The 22,936-nt window shown below is 45.5% G+C and overlaps 1 protein-coding gene across 3 annotated transcripts; it reads right to left on the reverse strand.

Annotated features, from left to right (window-relative positions):
• Positions 1-587: 587 nt before the first annotated feature.
• LOC136099065 (serine/threonine-protein kinase SBK2-like) lies at positions 588-22,204 on the reverse strand. Of its 3 annotated transcripts, XM_071804453.1 has the most exons (5): positions 22,103-22,174; positions 17,190-17,421; positions 13,595-13,784; positions 12,635-12,837; positions 588-12,368 (listed from the first exon to the last, which is right to left on the reverse strand). In XM_071804453.1, the coding sequence occupies exons 2-5, from the start codon at positions 17,190-17,192 to the stop codon at positions 11,814-11,816; spliced, it is 951 nt and encodes a 316-aa protein (XP_071660554.1). In that variant the 5' UTR covers positions 17,193-17,421; positions 22,103-22,174; the 3' UTR covers positions 588-11,813. The 3 variants fall into 3 exon arrangements, with proteins under 3 accessions (XP_071660554.1, XP_065689047.2, XP_071660555.1); XM_065832975.2 differs by lacking the exon at positions 17,190-17,421 and having other exon boundaries at positions 22,103-22,204; XM_071804454.1 differs by lacking the exons at positions 17,190-17,421; positions 22,103-22,174 and adding an exon at positions 21,914-22,051.
• Between the last annotated feature and the right edge of the window lie 732 nt (positions 22,205-22,936).

The following is a 22,936-nucleotide window of genomic DNA, read 5'->3' on the forward strand; positions in this document are numbered from 1 at the left end:
AACAGATGTCAGTATGAGTGATGTTATCAAGGATTGCTTAAGGCATCAGCTCTGTGGGATGAGGTACTACCGTAAGCCCTCTCTCTCTCAGAAAAGTTGAGCAGCTGAGTAACGTAGGATTATAAATGCTTTGTGTGGATTCTAACACTTTTTCTTTTTACAGTAGAGCCCATAATGGGATACACTGTGTTCTGCAAATAGGAAAAGATCATAACTGCATCAGCTTCATCTTCAAAGTGTCCCAATGCAGTGGTGAAAGAGAGAGCAGCAAGGAGGAACTTCAAAATGCTAAGAGTGAACTAAGATGCTGGACTTGTGTACTCACCTGTACTGTGGTCATATCTCAGGGGTTTCCATTCTACTTGGCTGGAGCTTCACTTCTCTGCTTCCAACAAAATCAAAGGAGATTTCTTTCTTCCTTCTCTGCATCGACTGGCTGTGCTGCCAAGGACTATATGTTCCCTTCCCTGAACTTCAATGTGTAGTAAGAACCACTAAATTGAAAGTTTCCATTTCTCTGCAGGCTCCTCTTAAGTCAAAATTTGCTGAAAGGTGAAAAATTTCTTTGAGGAATTAGCACCATATACTTGCCCTGTTCTTATCTTTATTTTTTTGAGAGACAGAATACTGGATTGTATTAGACTGTTAGTCTGATGGGGTACAGGCATTCTTATTTTCTAAGTAAAATTATGTTGAAGTAAGCTTTAAAAAGAATTGTGTTATAGCTAAAACTAGCAGATTTAAAGAACAAGAAATAACTGGCTAGCACTGGTGAGCTGGCAGATTGTTTCTGATTCTCATAAGGCAGATTGCCAAAATATGTAGCTGCCTAAGGGTTTTAATGGTCATTTAAATGTATATCTTTTCCTGGAACATAGTTCAAAGTTATATGAAGAGAACGTTCTTTCCGCATCCTAATTTCTGGCAGAAACCAAAGAAAATTGGTTTATATTTTGGTCAATATTGTACCACTCCAGTGAAGAAAAAAAAAACAACAACTTTAACTCATTAAAATTTACAGAAGTGTCACTGGAGCAGCATTACTTTTTACTCTTAAAATATTTTTATTTGTTAAATACTAAATTAACAGGTTTGAAAATATTTTCCTGAATTCACATTTAATTTTAAATAGGTTTGGTTTTAAACAAAAAATAAATATAACCCAAATATTTAAATGTTTGGCTTGAATGTAAAGTTTTAGTGACTTCTAATACAATACAGTGCCCTTTTACACTAAGCAAAGAAAACTATCTTTTTCTGTAAAACTCTAAAGTAACCAAGTTGATTCCTCAAAAATGACATTTATTTTTTTGCCCCAGATCAGGAGGGAGTGGTTTGTCTGCTGGCGCAAACAGAGCCCATGTGCACAAGGGAATATCTAGTGTCACCTCAGCTGCTCTGATATCAGTGCATCAGAGCCTCAGACTGTCTCAGTTTCAAGAAGCTGCTTTGATTTATGTGCCTTATGACACCTAGTTCTCGGAGTATCGTAAAAAACCTGTCCAACGTTAAAATTGCTGAGTTCCCACTCTCTAAGTGGACTGTCTCGTGGTGAATTTCTCTGCCAGCTGCTCATATTCATCACTCACTGACCATTCCCATCACCCAGCTCGCAAGTGCAAAGCCCTCTGCAATCTCCTGACCTTTCTCCCACGCGTACACCACCGATGTCTCTGCTGCCTGCTGCCAGGTATGTGTCCCCATAACCCACTGGCAGGAGCTGATGGTCCTCACACTCAGCTGGATTTTCCAGTGAACGTAACACTTCTCCAAAGACCCTTGAACCAGCACAATAACTGAGTCCATCAGGGGCTCTTGACATGCTCGCCCCTGGCAGTCATCAATTCTTCCTGCTCTCTGCTGCTGTTTGGATTTGAGTCTTGGTCAGAGCTGACATTAGCTGGTTTCCTGTTTTTCACATCTAGCTACTGTGCTGGCTGGTATTTTGCAAGTGCCTTGACTAGACAGTTAGATATGAGGTCTTCTCATTAACACGTCTCTTGTAATCGGAAGAAGGCCAAAGACCTACGAAGTCAAGTTTCCAGCACTCCCTTTGATTTAAGGGCAGTTAAGGTTAAGTGAGTGCGAGTGCTAGTGATCGGGAAGGAGCTCAGAGGGACAGAAGGTGATATGTGGAGGGCACTGAGGAAGCAGGAGTGACCAAAATGACTGAAAACTCATTTAGGAAAGATCCTTTGCTGAGTAACTTCAGCACGAGGTTGCAGTGGCACATCCTCTTAATACTTGTCGCACTGCCTCGCTTTTCAACTATGTTGACTCACTCTCTAAGAAAAGCTACTGCTACAAATCCCATGGGAGCTCCATTTCTGATTCCTCAGGATCTGGATCAGGTTCTCTCTCTTGCTTTTTCATGCTGGGACCATGCAAATGCCCAGGGGATGGAAAGATCAGCACAGCCTCGACTTCTCTTCCTTGACAAAGAAAGTCTGCAGCAATTTTTTTCTCTTTTGCTAATATAAAAAGTATGTGCCCTTCAGCTCCTGCTTGTTTAGGAAGAGCAGAGGATGTGAGCAGAGATGTACCTTTCTTCAAAACTGAGCACTGTGTATTATTGCTTTTGAGTAGAAGTGCAGAAGCTAATAGGGCCAACAAAGTTCAGTGAATGTTTAGCAGTGATTTCATTTCTTGGCTGAATCTAAGCATGGGAGCAGTTTAGAGCTGGTGGAAAACAGGTCATGTTACTAAGTCCCAGGCAAATCTGGATTCCTGAGGCAGGGGTTAGTGGGTACGGGTGTTTGAATCCTTGGCGCACTCCCAGCACTGGGAGCTTCAGCTGCTGCAACACAGCAGTGTGAGCATCCGAGGGACTGAGATGTGGTAATGAGAATCCCTGTAGTGAAACAGTCCCATTAAGGTATCGCAAAAACCAGATCCCGCTTTGTCTCAAGAAATTGCTCTGTGGATGAGGCAGAATGGGAACAGGACCTCTGCACACCAGTAGTAGTGCAGTGTGGGATTATAATCCTCATCTCCAAGCCCGAGCTGTAGGCTTTGCTTCAGGTCATTAAAGGAAGACAGGCTAGCTCCTATGAGGGTTTTAGTGCCACAGATGAGATAATAGAGGTCTTGTTGAGCACACAGTGAAGGTAATTCAGAGGCTCTAGTGTCCTTATTGTCCAAATCAGAGACCTGGTCCTGTTGGCTTCCGGTCTATGTGCCAGGATTTCAGTGGAAGATGGGACCTGAATGACCAATAGCAGCACACGCCCAGGCTGTGCTCCGTTGTGGAGCAGGGGTACAGAAAGAGTGTCAAGGAAATAATTTACGTGTATCCCAGTTTACATGCTGTGAAATTTTACCAGCCCCTAATCCAGGCATGTTGAATCTATTTTGTGTACAGTTTACTCACCGACAGAAGATAGATACATTTATCCTCTCTATGTACTAACATGACTGAATCTCATGTCAAAGTTGCAGGCCTGAAAAAATCTGGATTTGAGAAGGCTATAAAACTCTTTCTCAGTAACTATTCATAGCTATTCCCCAATCATTAGCCTACTCGACAGCACTATAAGGAAAGAAAATGTGGGGATGTGACGACAATCCAACAGATTCCTCAGCTTGGAGGCTCAGAAATCTGTCTCAAGTTGTGCATTGCCTGATTTTCTGTTCTTAAATGCTTCTTTTCAGCCTCAGGACATAGGCGAGAAATTATCTTCTTTAATGCCTACCCAGACATTACTGTTGTGTTAGTGTTTGTCCGACAAGCTATACCAAAGGGTCTTTTAATTTAAGCAATGTGTCTGTGTAAGTTCTTCCCTTGTCTCCAGGTTGACAGGTAGTAGCCCTTGGTTCCTAATTGCAACAAAATGATCTGGCAATGAAACGGCAAGCAGATTTATCGCTGAAGTAAATACATGTTCACAAAAAAATAAAGACAATGAAGCTAAGGCTAATGAAGGAGTTATGCAAAGTGGCAGCTTTGTGAATGAGCATGGAAATTTCTGCCAGCATCCTGTGAGACCATGGAATGAACAGAAGAGTCAGAAAAGGGAGCTGAACATTATCCATTCTAAAGTGACCCTGCCTTGTAAATGGCCTGGTTTTGTTCTTGGTAGGGAAAGGTTCCTCATCTCTAGCGAAGAGTTTCCCATTTATCTTTCTTTACCATCATCTTATTAGGATTACCTATGGAAAAATAACCACTTTCCTGTGCCACTGTCCTCAGACATTAATAACAACTTGAAATTTTAGAAGCAGAGATGTGAAATCCAACCTGCTCCAACCTGAACATTGGTCCTGACCCACTACTCTCCCCTGCATAATTCTAATGTGGATGCTACCCAGCCATCTGCTAGCAAGCTGAAAACTGTCCCAAGAGCCACTGGAGAGCAACAAAATCTGTATCAAAGCTTGGCAAAATGAGTAGCCGTGCCAAAACCCAGGAACACAGGAACCAGGACCTGGGTCCATACAGGCATTGTTGCCTCCGCTTTCCCCAGCATTAGTAATGTAGAAAAGGAACTACTGCAGCTAATCAGAGGTAATTGTTTTGACTGAACAGAGAAGTACTGGTTTTGATGCCTTTCTTCCATTGGGAATGCAAGTCCAGCAACAGAAATGCCCCAAATATTTTTTCTTTAGTGGAAATACTGTGTGGAGTTGTGCAGATAGATATCTTTGTTAGACTTCATGAATTATCAGCCAACCAGCCAAGAAAAAATGACTGCAATTACAGCAAAATGCTAATGTCTTAAACTTCCATGTCATTCTTTCTATAGTGATTTGGTCTGCAGCAAGAGATATGGAATTTAAGTTGCTAGTAATAAACTCAGGTTTGTCCTAGAGTTATAAGTGTTGTTGTGTAGCTGGGTGGCAAGGCTCTGTCTGCATCCACACCTCACATATTAATTTCTCTGGTGGTCCAGGGACTCTCCAGGTATTCAGCTACATGGATGAGGCAATGGACTGATGTGAGACAGTGGACTGACTTGAGACCAGGCAATCAACTGAACAGCTAGCCACCTTCACAATTAAATGTTTGACTGCAGGAGTCTCCAAATGGGAATTTTGCACCTCCCTGGAGATCCCATCAGGCAGTCCCTGCTGTGCCCCGACCGATAACATTTTGGTGTCTAGATTAACATCCTGAGTGGATAATTTGGCCATCCCAGAGACTTCCAGGGAGCTTCTGATATAGCACTGATCAAACTGTATGTAAATCCTACTTAGGGACTAAAGTAATTGTCTTCCAGAGCTGTGAGACTCATTACAGCACTCTATGGGAAGAGACTAGTAGCAGGTCTCTTATGGATGAACTCTGAGGGGTGCTACAGTTTGCTGTTGGACTGAGGTGGTGAAACACAGAAAGCCCTATTGAAATTCTTCCTATGTTGCTGAAATCATGGAGTAGCGGGAACAAACAAGAAATATTGGTTCTGACCTCTGGAGGCAGTGGGGTGTTGGCACACAGAGCACAGAACTGATGGCAACTGCAATGCAGGCAGACCAATGAGTCCAGCGAACTGCAAATCAAAAACAAGGTGTAAGGAAGTCAAGGCTTTTGTTTCAAATAATGCAGTCCAAGGGGTGAGGGCTAATGGTAAGAAGGGAAGGAGTGGAAAGGAAAACGAGAACTCAGGGTCAGGGCTTCTGATTCCTTGCCTAATTCTGGGAGAGCCACGATATGTCTGCTGGTTAAGGAGACATGAAATCAGGATTACTGAATACTGTTGCCAGCTCCTGCCTGCTGGGTGACCTGTGCTGCAGTTCAGGACTTTGCTTTCTGTCCAAATTTCTCATTCATTGAACCAAACTGACTCTTGGTGGTGGGTGGTCAGTTAGCTTCCCCTCTTAAGGTCGCATCATTCCTGTGGCCACTGACACCTGGTAGCCCCCACATACCACATTCCATAAACTCATCTCTCTCCCACAGCGACAGAAGGAAAGGACAGGACAGGGACATCTAGTTACAGCCAGGTGTCTGCCAGCCCTGTGTAATTCCTGGCATGCCCTTGTGCAGCCAGGAACCTAGCGGGAAGGTGGCAGGCCACTCAGGGACAGGGCAGAATCACTGTTTATCTTGGCTCCCACTTAATTCCCAGGTCTCCATTATGGAGCAGTCCAGAAGGGGCCAACCGGTTCAGCAGATCCTGGGGTAGCCCATCAGCAGTAAACTCAGAGACTGGCAATGGCTACATTCAAAGGCATGCAGTGTCACCAGGAGGTCCATCTTCTCTCTGCCCTAACCTCCTCCAGCACTGGGAAGAAGCTGTCCAACCTGCCTGCTGAAGTCTACCCCTACCCTGCTAGCAACAATACCCAACCAGCATCTGCTCTTCATGCAAGTGTTTTCTTATGTTTCCAGCTGAGTGATGAACAGCCCTGGTGAGATAAAGGTGCTACAGTCTTCTCTGAAGTTCTATGAGCAGTATGGATATGAGGGAGGGGAACCTAAGGACATGAGTACATGCTGCTTCTTGCTACAGCTCCCCAGGTCAGCGGTGCAAGGAAATTAAGTTATTCAAATGAGACATGAGTGAAAGAGACTAGCACCACTTGCAGCTGAGTGAAAGGAGACGTTGAGTTGAACATCCAGGGTTTTTGTCAGGGGATGATTATTTTGCAGCAGCATGACCCCTATGAAGGTGAAACAGTGGGCAAGCAAGTTATAGAGAAACAGGGCTGAAGGAGTGAGAAAGATGGAACAAAGAGCAAGAAAGGGAGGGAAAAAAACAGTAGCACACAAGGAAGAACCTGAAAGCTCCTTAGGAGCTGACAGAGGAAAGAAGTGATAAGTGCCTTTCTTCAGCATGAAGGATGTTAGTCCATAGCAGCATGAGCACTGTAATGTTACCAAAGCCTCATATACATGGAGCAATTCTCACTCAGCTAAGGTAACTTATACCTTTGAGCCCAGCAAAACTATGACTGTCATACCTCCATTATATATGTGTGGCTGTATGCAATAACACTGCAAATCCTGGGCTAGGACAGTCTTGTGTCTGTCTGTGGTCAGGTTGATGGCATAAACCTGGTGTATAGTGGAACTCCTGTGTTCAATTTGTTTTGACTAGTCTAAAGTTATGGAGGTTTACCATCTGCTCATCTAGCTCAGTTTCAGGGGTTCAGGCATGCAAGCACATCCACCACCATGAGCCTCTGGGAACTGACCTATAGGTCACACAGGACTTACTGCAGTTTTTCAGTACTTAAAAGGGGCCTATGAGAAAGACGGGGACAGACTTTTTAGCAGGGTCTGTTATGACAGCCAAGGGGTAATGGTTTTGAACTAAAAGAGGAGAGATTCAGGCTAGACATGAGGAAGAAATATTTTACAATGAGAGTGGTAAAACACTGGCACAGGTTGCCCACAGTGGTGGTAGATGCCCCATCCCTGGAGACATTCAAGGCCAGGCTGAATGGAGCTCTGAGCAACCTGATCCGGTTGAAGATGTCCCTGCTCGTTGCAGGGGGCTGGACTAGATGACCTTTGAAAGTCCCTTCCAGCCCAAACTATTCTATGATTCTATGACCCCATATCATAAAGGTACAAACAAGTGTTTTGGTTCCTACCATGAGGACCGAGCCGCCAGAAGTTATCCAGTAGCTTCATAGAGCGGTTCAAGGTAAAGTGGAGAGAAGCTCTGCAGAAGGAAGGGTCAGAAGTTAAACCTGCCCAGGATAACCCTGTGGAAGATGATTGTGTGTTAGCTCTGTGTTTGCCAATCTCTGCAAGATTTACTGTCCTGAGAAGGAAGATGAAATAATTTCTCGAGGCAGAATGTCAGCTGCAACAACTGTTAATGGCAGAACAAGGAGATGTCACTTTTTCTATCTCTGGCTTTGAAGAGACCAGATGCAGCAGATGTCAGCCAATGCCTGCACATTACTGTCCTTGCTCTGCTTCCACCTGCCACTCTGTCAGTGAGGCAGGCACAGAGCAGCATTGGGGACAAGGACAGGGGACTTGGAGCTGCCTGCTCAAGTGGCTGTTCGCAGACTTCTCAGCGACCTCTAACCATGGTAACAGGACTGCTTTTCCTGAAACCAGCTCTGTATAGCTACAGGCCAGATACACAAAATAAAAACCAAACTATTTTATCACTTAAGATAAATTTTATCATAGGCAAATAGATGGTTGGTCAGAGATCATCTTTCTCACTATCCCATAAGAAATCTGTCAGCAAAGCTCAGGGGGAAGCTGTACTCAGTTGGAGTTAGCACACAGAAGGTGACTAGCAGGGCCCAGCATGAGAACAGGAGCCTTGTGTGATTCCACCCTAAGACGCAGGAGCCAGCCAGAGACATGAGTCCTTGGTGGGAGACAGCTTGCGAACAGCAAAGAAGGGTTAGAAGTGCAATTAGTCTGTGTGACAACTGTGACCACCTTCTGTCACCACCCTCAGCCAGGCCAAATCCTCCTTCCTCCCTCTTTTGCACAAAGCTGGAACAAGGCACAGGCCTTATAAACATGCCCAGCTGCTTGTCAGCCCAGGGGAAAAAACAAACAAACACAGCCACAGCAACAGGCAGGCCTGTATATGGGCAAGCACAGACTACTGGCAGGCGTGGCTGGCTCGCATGGGCCCTAAGTAGGGAAATCTAGGATACTGGAGAACCCTTATGGGATTTAGTAGCACTCAGTCTTCTTCTTGTGGTTAATACTGACACAGGTAGTCCAACACAGCACAAAAGAGACTTAAAATTATAGTATGGGTACCAAGGTACTGTGCAATCCAAGCTACAGGATGTGGAAAACACTGAGGCAGTTCCTTTGATATTTTAGTGTAAGGCATTTCCCTCTGGTTCACACATCCCGACTCAGGGATGCATGATATGGGAAAAAAAAAGGCTGATGGCTGAAATTTCATGAGCTATTGCATGTCAGGGACCAGGTATCTTCAGATCCAGCAAGCTTCAATCCTGCACATCTTGGTCCCTTAGCATGGCAACGGGGCTTTATGATTTCTTGTGGCTTCTCAGCTACAGGCAGCTCTAGAAGACATCAGCTGGGTTGCAGTTATTGCTGACCTGCCGCTACATAAGTAAGAATGAAAGGTGACAAATTCCTGTCAACTGTATCCCTCAGCTATTGCCTTTTCACCCCTGTGCTCAGAACGACACTTGTTCAGAACAGGGTCATATTTTGTGTTTTTTATCAAAGCTCTAGTGTGCTATGTCTTTGAAGTGAAAGTCAAAACTCCAGAACAAGCAGTGTGGGAGGAGGCAGGCACTGACACTATGCAATCTTGCATCTGCCCTACCATATTCCCTGACCTGAAATTATTTCCCCTACTCATTTTTGGCGTTTGGTGCTCAGTCCCTCTGCAGTCTCAAGACCTGACATCTCTGTGCAGAATGGGAAGGGTCACACAGGAGACTCAGTATGTGCTCTTGCTCAGGAGACAAGGCTACTAGACAACTCTGGGGAATATGCAGGATTAGTCCTTTACCACTCTTCCTAAGAAATTTCAGTCATTATCTTAGCAATGATACTTAGCAGAGTTTAAGTGGGTAACATAGCACAGAGTTGACAAGGCAGAAGGAATACTGTATGTTGCAAGCTTCTAGAAACAGCACCAGAAGCCTTACTGGAGAGGTCATGAAGGCTGGACCTCTGACCTGCCTTAGGTCACTGGATCAGCCAGTCTAACAGACTGACTTTCCTTAGCCTTCCTGTAGAAGGAAATGGCTCTAACCAACTGTCCAACCTTGTCCTATCCTTCCTTTTGTGTCCTGAGTCCAGCCAGTGTCACAACATGTTCTATATGTTGGAAGTATTGCTGACCTGTGGTTAACCCAAATAGTTTGCCTAAGTGCTCTCTTCAATAATCAACATTTTCTTTCTGAGATGACTCATCTATGGCATTGATGGACCATTATCCCAACCTAAGGCAATGCACGTCTGCCTCCACTTTCCCATTTCTGCTCTTTTCTAGTAAACAACTTCCACTTCTTCCTGCCAACACTTCCTAGCTGGAAGAATTGTTATGATCAAGGGCTCTGTTCAGCTAACAGATCCAGGCTCAACCCATCTCCCTGCCCCTGCAACACCGAAGTGCTGGCCCATGCTTTCCCACACCCTGCAGCCTCTGGTCTGCATTGCAGTCCCCAGGCTGGTGCTGAGTATGACTGTTCAGGAGGCATGAGGAGTGTGCAGTGCAGAAGATGGAGCAGAGTCCACAGTGAGCTGCGCAAGAGGAACCAGGAACCATGCGTCCTACCACAAGCCATGCGGAGTGCTGCAGGCGCCAGGGCACTAGGGCCTGGATTCACACTTGGACCACAGTCGCTGCAGCCAGATCTCACATAATGCAATGTGTGGTTACTTGATTTATCTCTTCATTCCATCCTGAAGAGGAGTAAAGTACTGTGTCTTTCTCTTCCATCTGGGGCCACCTGATGCCCCTTTGGGGATGACACCAGATCCATCCCATACCTCGTGCCTACATGAGCTGAAATGTTGCCCTTTAGGGTGTCAGGCACATGGCCAGCCCCACTGCAGCCCGTGCAAAGTGACAGCATTTCTGCACGCAGCTCCGTTCCATTCAGCCTCTCCCAGCAGCTGCTGTGGGGGTGATGGGGACAAGTGGATCTTTTTTCAGACCCCCTGGGGACAGGCTTCAACAGGTCTGTTTATTCATTGATTTAAGAAATCCAGCTGCAATTATGATTAAGCCACTGAGAAAAGGTGCCTGGGCTGCGCACTTGGCTCAGGGCAGAGCTTTTGCTGCTCTGCTCACTGCTGTGCTTGCTTCATTGGAACCCTGTCCATACCACCATCAAGGACATAGTGCAGTCACAGTGCTGATTTTATCATCTAGCTGCATATCACGCAACTTTCTGGCAGCAGACACTCCCTCTGCTGAAGTCTCAAGGCTCTGTGATGAAGGAGATAGAGAAACAATCCTGTCCATTGCCACTGCTTGGTGACACTAGCCTCTGTCACACTTTGTTGGGCAGCACTGATCCTCATCAGCATGATTGGCTCCTGCAAAAGACAACCTTGGTCCTGATGGAATTGGATAGTTTGATTTGTTTTCCTGAAGATGTCAGTGTTCCACCAGTTCAAGTCTGCCTTAGTTTGGAAATAAACCCTAAAATCTTGCTAATCCTTTCTCGTCAAGCCAGTTTTGTATCTTGTGCCCACCTCTACTGAGACCACTTCCTGCCATGCTGAGCAGTTGCAAACCCGATAAGCTGGGAGCCCCATACATCTCCAGTTACAACACGGAGTGTTCTCAAAATAAAAAATGTCACAGAATCACAGTGTGGTTGATGCCAGACAGGACCTCTGGAGGTTGCCTAGTCCAACCTCCTGTACAAAACAGACACAGCTAGAGCAGGTTGACCAGGGTCTTGTCCAGTCAGCTTTTGAATATCTCCAAAGACTGAGACATGACAACCAATCTTCCCATGTATGTTTGGCCACCATCACTCTAAAGCCATTTTTCTTATGTTTGAATGGAATTCCCTGTCTTTCAATTTGTGTACATCACCTCTTGTCCTGTCACCCAGTACCACTACAAAGACTCTGGCTGTGTCTTTTTTTTTTTACCCACTCATGGGTTATTTATACAGATTGATAAGAACAGAACAGAACAGAATAGATTTCAGTTGGAAGTGACCTACAACGATCATCTAGTCCAATTGCCTGACAAATTCAGGGCTGACCAAGTCAAAGCATGTTATTAAGGCCATTATCCAAATGCCTCTTAAACACTGACAGGCTTGGGGCATTGACCACCTCTCTACGAAGCCTGTTTCAGTTTCTGGCCACCCTCTTGGTAAAGAAATGCTTTCTAATGTCCAGTGAGACCCGCCTTCCCTAATCCCATGGGGAGTGGGGTCTAGGGCTTCACCACGGCCTCTTCGTTGCGCCAAGGGGAACTGACATAGTGCAGCACTCCACTGACAGGGCCACGCTTGGTAGGATCTATGGCCAGCAGGCTCCGCAGCATCAGGGCAGCCTCAGCCGTCAGGCGTTTCCAGTGGCGGGGCAGGTCCTCCTCCAGGCCCGTCTCCTGCCACTGCATGAAGTCCTCAAAGAAAGGGTCATCTGGCAGGCTTTGCTCCCAGGGGAAGTAGCCAGTCAGCAGGCAGAAAAGCAGCACGCCGAAGGCCCAGGCATCCAAGCTGGTGTCGATAGGCACGCCCTGGGCATCAGCAGTGTTACTCAGCTCAGGGGCAGTGTAGGGGATTACCCCAGCCACAAGCTTCAGCTTTGTACCTTTGGGCCGTGTAAGCCCAAAGTCAGTCAGCTTGATGCGTCGGCACTCGGGATCAAAAAGCAGCACATTCTCAGGCTTGACATCACGGTACACGAGCCCCCGGCTGTGGATGAACTCCAGCGCACTCACGAGCTGCTTGGCACACTGCTTAGCGGCTGGCTCAGGGATCCCATCCTGCACAGGGAGAGAGACAGGCGATACAGAACACGCAGAGCATCTTGGCAGCCCTGCCAGCTGGGCTCTCACCTGCATGCTCTGCATTGGCGAAGACCTCTGCACTACTGGTCTTGCAAGCCTGAAGCTGCTTCAGTGCTGTAGACCCCAGAGATGAGAGGCCCACACAGCCCATTACCTTTATCTCCCTTCCCTCCAACCCAACCAGCCTGCACAGGGGCCAAATGCTACAGTCCCAGTCCCCATGGCCTTGTAGCAGCACTCACCCGGGGTTTGATGATAGAGATGAGGTCTTTGTGCAGTGCTGGTTCATAGAGGAAGCCATAGTACTGGCTGGACTCAATGGCAATTCCAAACATGCTAATGATGGCGGGGTGGGTGGTGAGGGAGAGCGCCACACAATATTCATACAGGAAGGTGTGCAGCTTGGTACTGGCTTTGGGTAGCAGCTTGAGAGCCATAGGAGTCCCTGCAGATGGGGAAAAGCGTGTTAGACTCCTCTGAAAGTCACTCACATCAAGGCCAGACAGAGAGGGCACTGAGCAGCTGTGAGTCCAGACATAGCCACAGGAAGGTCTCTGGGCCAAAGCTTCGTGTGGATATGTCCCATGGACACCTGATCTGGGAACAGGCACTGCCCCTGATGTGAGTTTTGAGCCAGTCAGTGCACACACAGGAGCAATTCGTAGAGGAATGGAAATTCAGGCGATGTGGGCTCATCAGTCTGAGCTGAGACTACTGGGAAAGAGTAGCGTCAGGGCCCTGTGGGCACTCGTAGGCCTAAATGGCCTTGGCCAACCCCACCTAGAACCTCCACTTACACCCTCTGTCCTGAGGGCATCACTTTAGCTCAGGCTTGGGGGTCCACTGCTTTCCTGAGCTGCATGATGGCAGTACTGGTTTCCAGCCGTATCACATCCATGTCAGTGCCTAGCCATGAACTCTATTGATCCTGACTTGTGGATTTACTTCCTAGCTTGACCTTCGACCTGCTTCATCACTATAACCTTGCCTGATGGTCAGAGCTGCCACCTGGCATCACCTGCACCCTGGCTGAGTTCAGTGGGATGGTCCCTGGCTGGGGAGGGCCCTATCCTGCCAGTCTCCCTGGGGACCCCACATCATGCCTGGCGCAAAGCCCCAAGGAGTCACAAGGCCAGCCAGCACCCTGGTGAGTGGAGAGGAAGCAAGGCACAGTAGTTCATAGAGAGCAGTTGGTTCCTTACCTCTCTGCCTGTGGGTCACTAGCATCACGTGGCCATACTTGCCCCTGCCCAGCTCCCGAATAACCTCGTAGTGCTCGGCCACCTCGGTGCGCACCAGGCTCTGAGCTGTGATCTCCAGGAGCTCCTCTAGCACCGTTGGTGCCCCTTTCCCCGTCACTGTTGCAGCTGAGCTCTCGGCCATTGCTGAGTGCTGCAGAAACACCACAGTCCAGGTCAGGAAAATCACAACATGCACAGAGAAAAGGAAATTGGACATGTCATGCAAACTGTGCTAGGTAGGGTGTGTTTCTGCCACTTGGAGCCTGAGCATTTTAACAGCTGTGCTAGAGTTGAGCTTGTGCTTCTGTACAGTACACCTCAAGGCATAGCCCCTCACCATATAAAAGATCCCTGTACAGAAGAGAACCTCCCTCAGCCCTCTGGTCTTTTCGGGCCTCCAGACAGATGCTTGTCTTTCTCTAATTTCAAAGATCTGGAACACCTTTCTGTGTCTGTACTAAAGCTTGGCCTTCCAGATCCCTTCTTAGTCTACTCTCCAAGGTGTTAGGCAACAAGCAAAACATTAATAGAGCCCGAGATTATCAAGCGTGACCCCAGAGTCAGTGTGCTCAGAGCAAGCCAAAGGGAGCTCTGTACCTCACATGCCTGCTGATATTTCTGACCCAAAGTCACTCCTCTGTGCATCTGAGAAACTGAGGCAGGAAGGAAGCTTGAACACCATTGGCATTTTGAGCTACAGCCAGCTGCTTCAGACCCATTTCAGAGAAATGCTTTTTTCAGCCCACCCATCCAGATACAAGTTAGTATTTTAAGGAACCTGTGGCAGCACTCCCTGACTACCTCCCACTGCTCTGAACACAGGCACCTTAGATCGGGGAGTGCCCTCTGCTTTCAGAGCAAGATTGTAGAACCACAGAGTCACAGGATGGTCAAGATTAGAAGATCACCAAGTGCAACCTCCTGGTCAGAGCAAGGTTGACTAAAACAGGTTCCTCAGAACTGTGTCCAGTCCAATTTTCAGTATCTCCAAGGATGGAGACTCCACAGCTGCTCTGGATAACTAGTTCCACTGCTAGATCATCTTTGCAGTAAAAAAGTTTTTTCTTATGCTTAAGTAGAAATTCCATGTTTCAATCCATGCCCATTGCCTCTTGTCTTGTCACTCAATATCACAGAGAAGACTCTGGCTGTGTCTTTTTTATACTTTCTCATCAGGTATTTATACATATCGATAAGATGATCACCTTGAGCCTTGTCCTTTTGAGGCTAAACAAGTCCCAGCTCTCTAAGTCTTTCCTCATATGAGAGATGCTCCTGTATCTTAATCATCTTCATGGACTTTTCCAGATTTGTTGCAGTATGTCCACATCTCTCTTTTCCTGAGGAGCCCAGAACTGGACCTGCTACTCCAGATGTGGCCTCACCAGTGCTGAGTAGAGAGAAAGGTCGCCTCTTTTGACCTGCCAGTAATGCCTTTCCTAATACAGCTCAGGATGCAACCCAAGAGCCTGGGGGTTGTAGCATCCTTGGGTATGTCTTAAACAGTATGCAGTAAGACAGAGCTGTGGTGTAAAACAAGTGGCTCACCTCTGCATATAGAAAGTCTGGATCTCTTCCCATGAAATATTCTAAGTCGCATGACACCTTTGGGGCGAGTAAAGTGGTTGGCCCTACATTTCTGCAGAGGCTTTGGCTTGGTGTGAGAGCCAACAGCAGACAAAGTTAGTATAGTCCGCAGGGAGTTCGACACTGAACAAGTGCGTGCATGGGAGGAGAGGAATGGAAGGCTGGGGAGAAGCTCACAGGGAAAGTGTTTTAGAGATTTTGCAGATTGCTGCCTGGCTGGCACAGCTTGAAAAATTGCACACAGCAAGGGCACTGTAGAATCCACAAACAGACCTACTCTGCCACTGACATTTCCAAACTGCTGTTGCCACTTTTAGGTGTCAGAAGAATAGCTGCAAAAGCATTTTAGAGTCCTAGCTATGAATAAATTTAAAATGTAGCAGACCTTTGAAAGACATGTACCTCTCCTTGATATTAGATAGATTAAAGCCACACTAAATAGGGAGTGGAACAACAGGAGAGATATCTGCTTGTCTTGTGCGAAACACATTAGATTTATGTATGGGGATATAGTGGAAGATTTGGCGAGGAGGTTAGTTAAATGTAAATACGCTCAAGTGACTTGCACCTGTCTGTAGAAAAAGCACACACATCACACTAATTGTCTTACTGACCTTGTGTGCTTGATGAGTAGAAGCTCTCTGTTAGATAACACAGGCCTGGGAGAAACTCTGGGCACCTTATCACTGTGTCTGAGATTTCTGCTTTGTTGTGAGAAAGAGCGGGAGGCTGCACCTGCCTGAAGCCTTGAAATACAGGCGAGCTCAACAGGCCCAGCGATCTTCCAGCAGGGCTAAACTGACCAGCGCCTGCATCCCCGTTTGTGTCACCTCTGCCTGGGAGCTCAGGTGTGGCTTCGGAGATCCCCCAGTAGAGAGGTAACTAAAATAAAACTTGCTCTTTGCAAATGCATCCGTGGCCTTTGGCTCTTCTTGCGATGTGCCTGCGTATGTGCACACAATTTATATTTGTGAAAAAAATATCAAAAGATCTCTTTTGTAAGACAGTGTTTCTCTTATATCAAATTCATGGTCACACACAAGTTCTTGTCAGCAAATGGTTCATGATCTTCTCAGATAACTTAATTTCTCAAACTTGAGTTAGATAAAATTTCTTCCCTTGTAGCCCGACCACCTGTTAGTGCTATCTAATCCAAAGGTTAGAATCTTCTCGCTGTACCCACTTAACGTATTATTCAATAATGATATGATTTTCAAATATCTATTAATTAATCTGGTTTTGTTTATATTGAATTATTTATTATATGGCTTATCTATTTTTATACATTTCATTATTCCTCACCTATTTACTGTCTGAAAACTTGATTTGTGAATGGGACGGTATGCTTCTCTGTATATTCCTCATTCTCACTCCAGCTTTGGGAGTCAAAACACTTCAGTCCATAAGCTTTTTCAATTGAAAGAAAAAAATCCAAACAACTCTTGTGTCCTTCCACTTCACATTTCAAATGAACTGCAATACAAATGGCAAGGATCTTTACTTCCATGCGTAGCCCCACCATTATGGGAGGACAGATTGTCTGGGTACAGAACAGAGCATCAAACTGAAATAGCCAGCTTGGAAAAACAGATAGCCAGAGAATACGGGTAGGGTGTCTTGAGGAACACTGATAACCCTGTGGATCTGATCAGAGCTCCATATGAAGGAAGCCCCAGCTGCAGTCACTCTAGAAAAGTGTGCAGGCTTTGGCCCTTGCTGCCCTTGAGGAAACTGATTACAAGACACAAGTCTATGCTTCAGGAAACAGCCAAAGTTGTCAGGTCTTTCTCTGAGATGCCACCACCATTAGCTGGGAAGCTAAGTGAGAGCCAAATCTGAGTCACCACTGAGTAAAGTGTGCCTGGGTTCTCTGCAACGACCTCATTTACCTTTCAGAGTGCCATTTGTCCTTTGCAGAGTGACAAGACTGGGGAGGAGGCCACCAGGGCCCTGGCCAGGGTAGACTCACCATTTAGCTGTGCTGTAATGAAGGCAGCAGGCAGGGTCATTTTCAAAACTGTTCTTTCCTCCACCATCCTTCCTGTGCTTCATCCCTACTAGAGGTGCTTGTTCCAGGCTGTCAACATGTGAGAAACTCTGATTCCCTAATAGAATCTCTAATTATAGCAGCAAGAAATTCACATCCTTTCCACCATCAGGAGATGCTTCCCAGCTTCCTGAGGAGTTGAGGAGCAGCTAGCCTATGGAGATACAGTGTCTTAGTCTAGGTAATATTATTATGGTTCTTCAACCAAAATGATTAATATATTTGGTCCAGAACAGCACTTCATACATGTCAAGAGCCAAAGACAGTGCAATCTCGTTATAACAAAGATGGTGCTATGATGACAGAATCACAGAGGTGTTTAGGCTGGAAAGGACCTGCTCAAGCAGGGACAGCTAAAGCAGGTTATCTGGGAAGGTGTCCAGTAGGTTTTTAATACATCCACAGATGGAGCCTCCATAAACTCTCTGGGCAACCTATCACACTGTTTAGCCACCACACCACCGTGATTAAAGAAAAAAAAAAAGTGTTTTCTTGTGTTTAGATGGAATTTCTTATGTTTCAATTTATGCATGGTGTCTCTTGTTCTGCCAATGAACACTACTGAGAAGTCTGGCTCCCTTTTCTTCATTCCATCTTATCAGGTATTTATACATACCGATAAGATCCTCTCTGAGCCTTTTCTTTTCCAAGCTGAAGAGTTTCAGCTGTCTCAGCCTCTCCTCATGTCAAAGATGCTCCACTAAAAATGGCTTTGAGTATATGACATGTAAAGTCCGTTTTCTCATCTGAGCTTCTACAGACCTTTAACCCAAACCAGATAACCAACAACATTTGGGGCATCTCTCACAAAAAGTTGGTCAGACTTGATCCAAAGACAAACTTTGGTCAACTATAAAAGCCGGTGTTATCATTCTTGCTGTTACATATTTATAAGATATCCTAATCTGAATTTACCTAACCTGCTGCTGAAGTTTCTCAACCAGAGAAAAGAGTTTTTTAGTACTTATTGTATTTCTCCTGACTGTTGCAGGCTTTACATGTAGTATGATCAGAGGCATGACTGCAGCCTATGAGAATGTATTTTGAACTACTTAGATTGAATAAAACTAGCAGGGTACAGTCTAAAACTCAGGCTTTGTACCCAACCAACATTTTACTCAGGCTTCACAAGATTCACCTGGTACACTACTTCTGCAGTGCTCACATCAGTTAGTTTTAAAACATACAGGATGCTTCCAGAAATCGTAGTCACATTTTGAATAAACATCTCCATGCTCTTTGATCAAGACACCTCTTAGTCCTCTTACTGATTAAATGCCTTCATCAACTTCTGTCCAGTTCTCAAAACAAAGCCTTTTGTCCAACTCTCAGATCTGTTTTATGCCTCTTTTCTAAAGCCTCAACATTTTTTTCAGTCCACGTTAAAACACTGACTGCTCCTGGGGGAATGCCTCCTGTGAGGCATTGAGCCAGAATTGCCTTCTGCCTCAGGCTGTGGCCCCAAGATCTCTTTCTGCAGGAACACCACACTGATAAGCAGCATTACCTTATATATCCATTATGATTCCAGAGCTTTCCCAAGTTACTGTTTTTCTGGGGGAAAACTCCATTTCTTCACAGGTTTCCCTGGGTGCCTTGTTTCTACCTGAATACTTTTCCATTGACCTTAGTAAAGCACATTTTGCTCAAATGGACTTAGTTTATCAAGTAATTCAGACCACTTAGTGTCTCTGTTGTTACCAAATAATTGGGTTAATTTCTGTCTAGAGTCTGTGTAAGGACCCTGTCTGCAGGGGTTTCCCATCAACCTCTAAATTGTTGACAGGAGTTCGGAGCAATTGCCAGACCAGTATTGGTTTGTACAGCATCTTCCAGAAATATCCCATGCACTGATCGTTCCCTGAAAGCTATCTGTAGAAATTCATCCTGACTTTGGTCAAAATCACTATGGCACACATTTATAATGGATTGAAAAATAAGTCAACTATTGTGGAAATCATCGTATTTTATTGGTGTCCTCACCCTACACAATTAATTTTGTTAAATCCTGACTCTGTTATAATACTTTTACCTTTGTCAATGATCTAGAAGACAACACTGAAATAATCCAGAAAATGTTTGCAAATGATACAAAATGGGTTTGGGTAGTGTCACGGTTTAAGCTGAGCTAGGAATTCAAAACCATGACAGCCGCTTGCTCACTCATCTTCACCCCCGAATAGGGCAGAGAATCAAAAGGGAAAGGAGAAACTCATGGATTGAGGTAAATACAGTTTAATAAAATAAGAAAATAACATTAATATACTACTAATAATACTAATACTTATGTAAAATGGAGAATAGAAAATAAATTAAGATATTCGATGCAAATCCTCACAAACTCCATCCACACTGAGCAGCCAGTCCCAGGCAGCAGTACCTGGTCCCAACCGCCGATCCCAGAGAGAAGAGAGAAAAAGGTAGAAAGGCCCAGAGGCCTCTGTAAAATGGTGGGATGGCAAAAGGCCCAACTAAAGAAACTCCTAAACAGAAATCCATCAAAACAGAGCAGAAATCAAAACGAGTCTCCTTCTCTGTCTTCCTCCTCCCTCCTAACCAGAAAATTCTGACTCTCCTTAAATTTGAAGCATGACACCAATGGGATGGAATATTTTTATTGATCAGTCTGGAGGTCTGTCAGAGTCTGCCCCATCTATGCCCCCTTTCCAGCTGCCTCACACCTGTGGGCTGAATGCTCAGAGACCTTGGCTCCCAGACAACAACTTAAAAACAGTAACTGTCCCGGGATGTTATCTCTTGTTCTCAAACTAAATCCAAACAATGACTGTGTTAGCTATGAAAAAGAAAGGTTTCTAATTGCATGAAAAAAAATTAACTCATTTTCAATCAAACCAGCACAGATAGATAACACGTTGCTTGATGAAAGTAGTGCATGCACATACACACATACAAAAGTGCTTCAAATGACCGAAGAAGCTAGGAGTTTAGCCTGGCACTGAGTAACCATAAAAAAAAAAAAAAAAAAAAATCAATTTAATCAGAAGAATCTAAGTTCTTCGTGCTGCTTTGTACATAAAATGTGCACTGTGTGAACCCAGAAATGTAGGCCTGATATAGTCTCAGTCTCAATTCCTTTGCAGACCTTAATATGTAGGATGATACAGAATTGCACTACAAATAATCCACAGTGGTGTAGATACACATCTTAATGATACAGATTGAAGTCTAAGAGAATAACTGTACAAGGGTTACTGATCTTGCAGGTTCAACTCTTGCATTCGTTCTGCTGAAGAGAATGCCCAAAAAGCATCAGATGCAGGAAATATCAGCAATGAGATACATACTAGCATTTTCCAGATGCTAAATTAGGAAAATAAAATTTACTTTAAAAAAAAAAAGAAAAAAAACCCAAAACCATTCTGCTTTACATAGAGTAATGTAGATTATAATCAAAGGAGAGATTTGTTCTGAGACAACGTACCTCTTACAGTTCACTGTAGTTTCTGCCGAGGTTCTTACGAACAGATGCCCTGAGACAGTCTGAAATTTAATCTCCGAAAATCAGCTGAGTTAGGAAAGCTGTATTTCTAAGAGGTGGCCACCTGCTAATGACTTCTGCACGAGAATTGAGAATATCGTGCATCAGTGGAATTCGTATTCTTATTAGAAATACATTCCTTCCACTTGCTCTGTTTTGCATTCTTATTTATCTAGTTTTTTTATTATGGTTTTTATAATGTTAAGAACCTGTTGATGTGAAAGCCTTGTTTCTCTAGGCTAAATTTCCTGAACTCTTTTGGTGGCCAGTTGATGAGTCACCACAATCAGCTATTGGATGTTTTCTATATTTTTAATGGTATCAGTGAGACCACAGTTCAGCATGTTAGTGCTGGTTTCCACAATTTGACAGAAAAAGGCACAGAGAAGAACTGAGAATGACAACATAGCAGACAGTTACAGGGAAAACTTAGAGGGGAGCAATCTTTTTAGCTCATGAAATAGACAGCGAAGAAGTGACTCTGACATCTGTATGTATGTTTTTGGGTACTAGAAGTTCATTAAAGAGGGCATTATAATAAAGCATTATAATAAAACCAACAGCTGAAGCTGAAATGAGGCAGTTTCAGAACTCAGTTGTCGTGCAGTTTTTCTGAAGAAGGATATTTGCCCCTAAAAATCTCATCAAAGAGTATGGAAAAATACCTGTCCATCTCTGGAACTTTTAGCTCAAGAATGGCACCTTTCTTTTTCCCCAAAAGGTACACTTTAGTGCAAAACACTTTTAATACAGGCAAGAGATCAGAACGGATTATCGCGGTGGTTGTTTCTGGCCTTATTGCTGATAGATTTATGAGCTTCTTTCTAAAACTGGTCAGCAGGCTAGTACTTAATCTCACTGCAAAGAACGGCATGACTGTCCCCTTAGCAGAACTGTGTATTGCTCTTCTGAGGAAGAAACACCTCGCAACCTCCCCAGAGAGACCCCCGCCAGCCTCTCCCCAGCAAGCAGGACACCACTATCTCCATGCAGGGATCTCCTCAGATGGAAATCTGCAGCAATCTTGCTGGGACCAAGCCACATCACACCCTCCTCGCAATCAACCAGCCAGTACCGCGGCACCATCCCACCAGACATAACTGAACACAAGGCAACATTTTGGGGCAGAGCCATCTAACAAGCTCACCATCAACCAGATGTGGGAAATGGGTACACTCCACGTTGTGTCGGCACACTATGATGGAGTCTCCAAAACCAGTTTGCGAGGGGTGAGCTCCCAGTCCTGCCTTTTTACATGCCTGTCCACTCTCCTTCATCCTGCCATGCTGTGACCTTTCATCCCACACTCCCTCCCTGTCTTTTCCAAGCGTCTCACCTTCTTCAGCAGCGCAGCACTGCCGATCAGCCGTGGACTGCCTGTCTTCCCTGCGGCAGCCTCTGGGCTGGGTTCAGCCTGTGCCGAGCAGCCAGAGGGGGCTGCCAGGCATTACGGGGCCAAGCGTGACGCCCCGCCCCTTCCCCATGTCTCTGGTCCTGGGGGCAGACTGCCTCCCTGCCGAAGGTCACCTCTGGGGGGAGGAAGAAAAGAGGGGGAATGGGAGGAGGTAGAGGACTATCCATCTGCCCTGTTTGTAGAGGGAGAGGTGTTGCAGGGATCAGGGTTGGGTTGTTGTTTCTGCCCTAGCCATATCATCGTACACCCCAGGGACCCTTCAGCAGCCCCACCCTGTTCAGCCCTTCCCTCCAGCTTGGGATGTCATTACAGCTGAGAGAGCAAAGCAGCTCCCCAGGCTGTGACAAGTAAGAGCATGTCCCTGATGGTAGGGCTCAGAGCAACCGTGGGCTGCCAGCACTTGCTCTTGGCCACCAAAGGGGCTGAAGACATGTCAGTCACAATTGCGTGTGCCAGTGGACACCAGAGACCAGGCACAAGCCATAGCTGGTTGAAAGCCCCTTCACAGGGCCAGGCTGCTCACACAAACCAGTACCACAGAGCATTACAGTAACTACAATGACTTGCAGTCATTTCGCCTGTTCTCAGTACCTCCACCAAGACTTTATTCCTGTGCCAAAGTCCTCTTTCTTCCACCCAAGTGTGGAGAAGAAAGTGACTTCTGGGGACATAGATGCCATGCAGGTCTTAGGTCTTGGATCTGAAGCGCTGTTTTTTTCTCTCACAGAGATGGATCAACTTGTGTGTCTGAAGGAG

The sequence above is a fragment of the Patagioenas fasciata genome, chromosome 2, assembly GCF_037038585.1.
Source record: "Patagioenas fasciata isolate bPatFas1 chromosome 2, bPatFas1.hap1, whole genome shotgun sequence".
In the NCBI taxonomy this organism is placed as follows: Eukaryota; Metazoa; Chordata; class Aves; order Columbiformes; family Columbidae; genus Patagioenas; species Patagioenas fasciata.

Coding starts and splice junctions, on each gene's coding strand:
- LOC136099065 (XM_071804453.1), bottom strand. Junction 12,838..13,594: donor AGTGACCCACAGGCAGAGAG/GTAAGGAACCAA, acceptor CCCCATCTGCAG/GGACTCCTATGGCTCTCAAG. Junction 12,369..12,634: donor TCTCTATCATCAAACCCCGG/GTGAGTGCTGCT, acceptor CTCCCTGTGCAG/GATGGGATCCCTGAGCCAGC.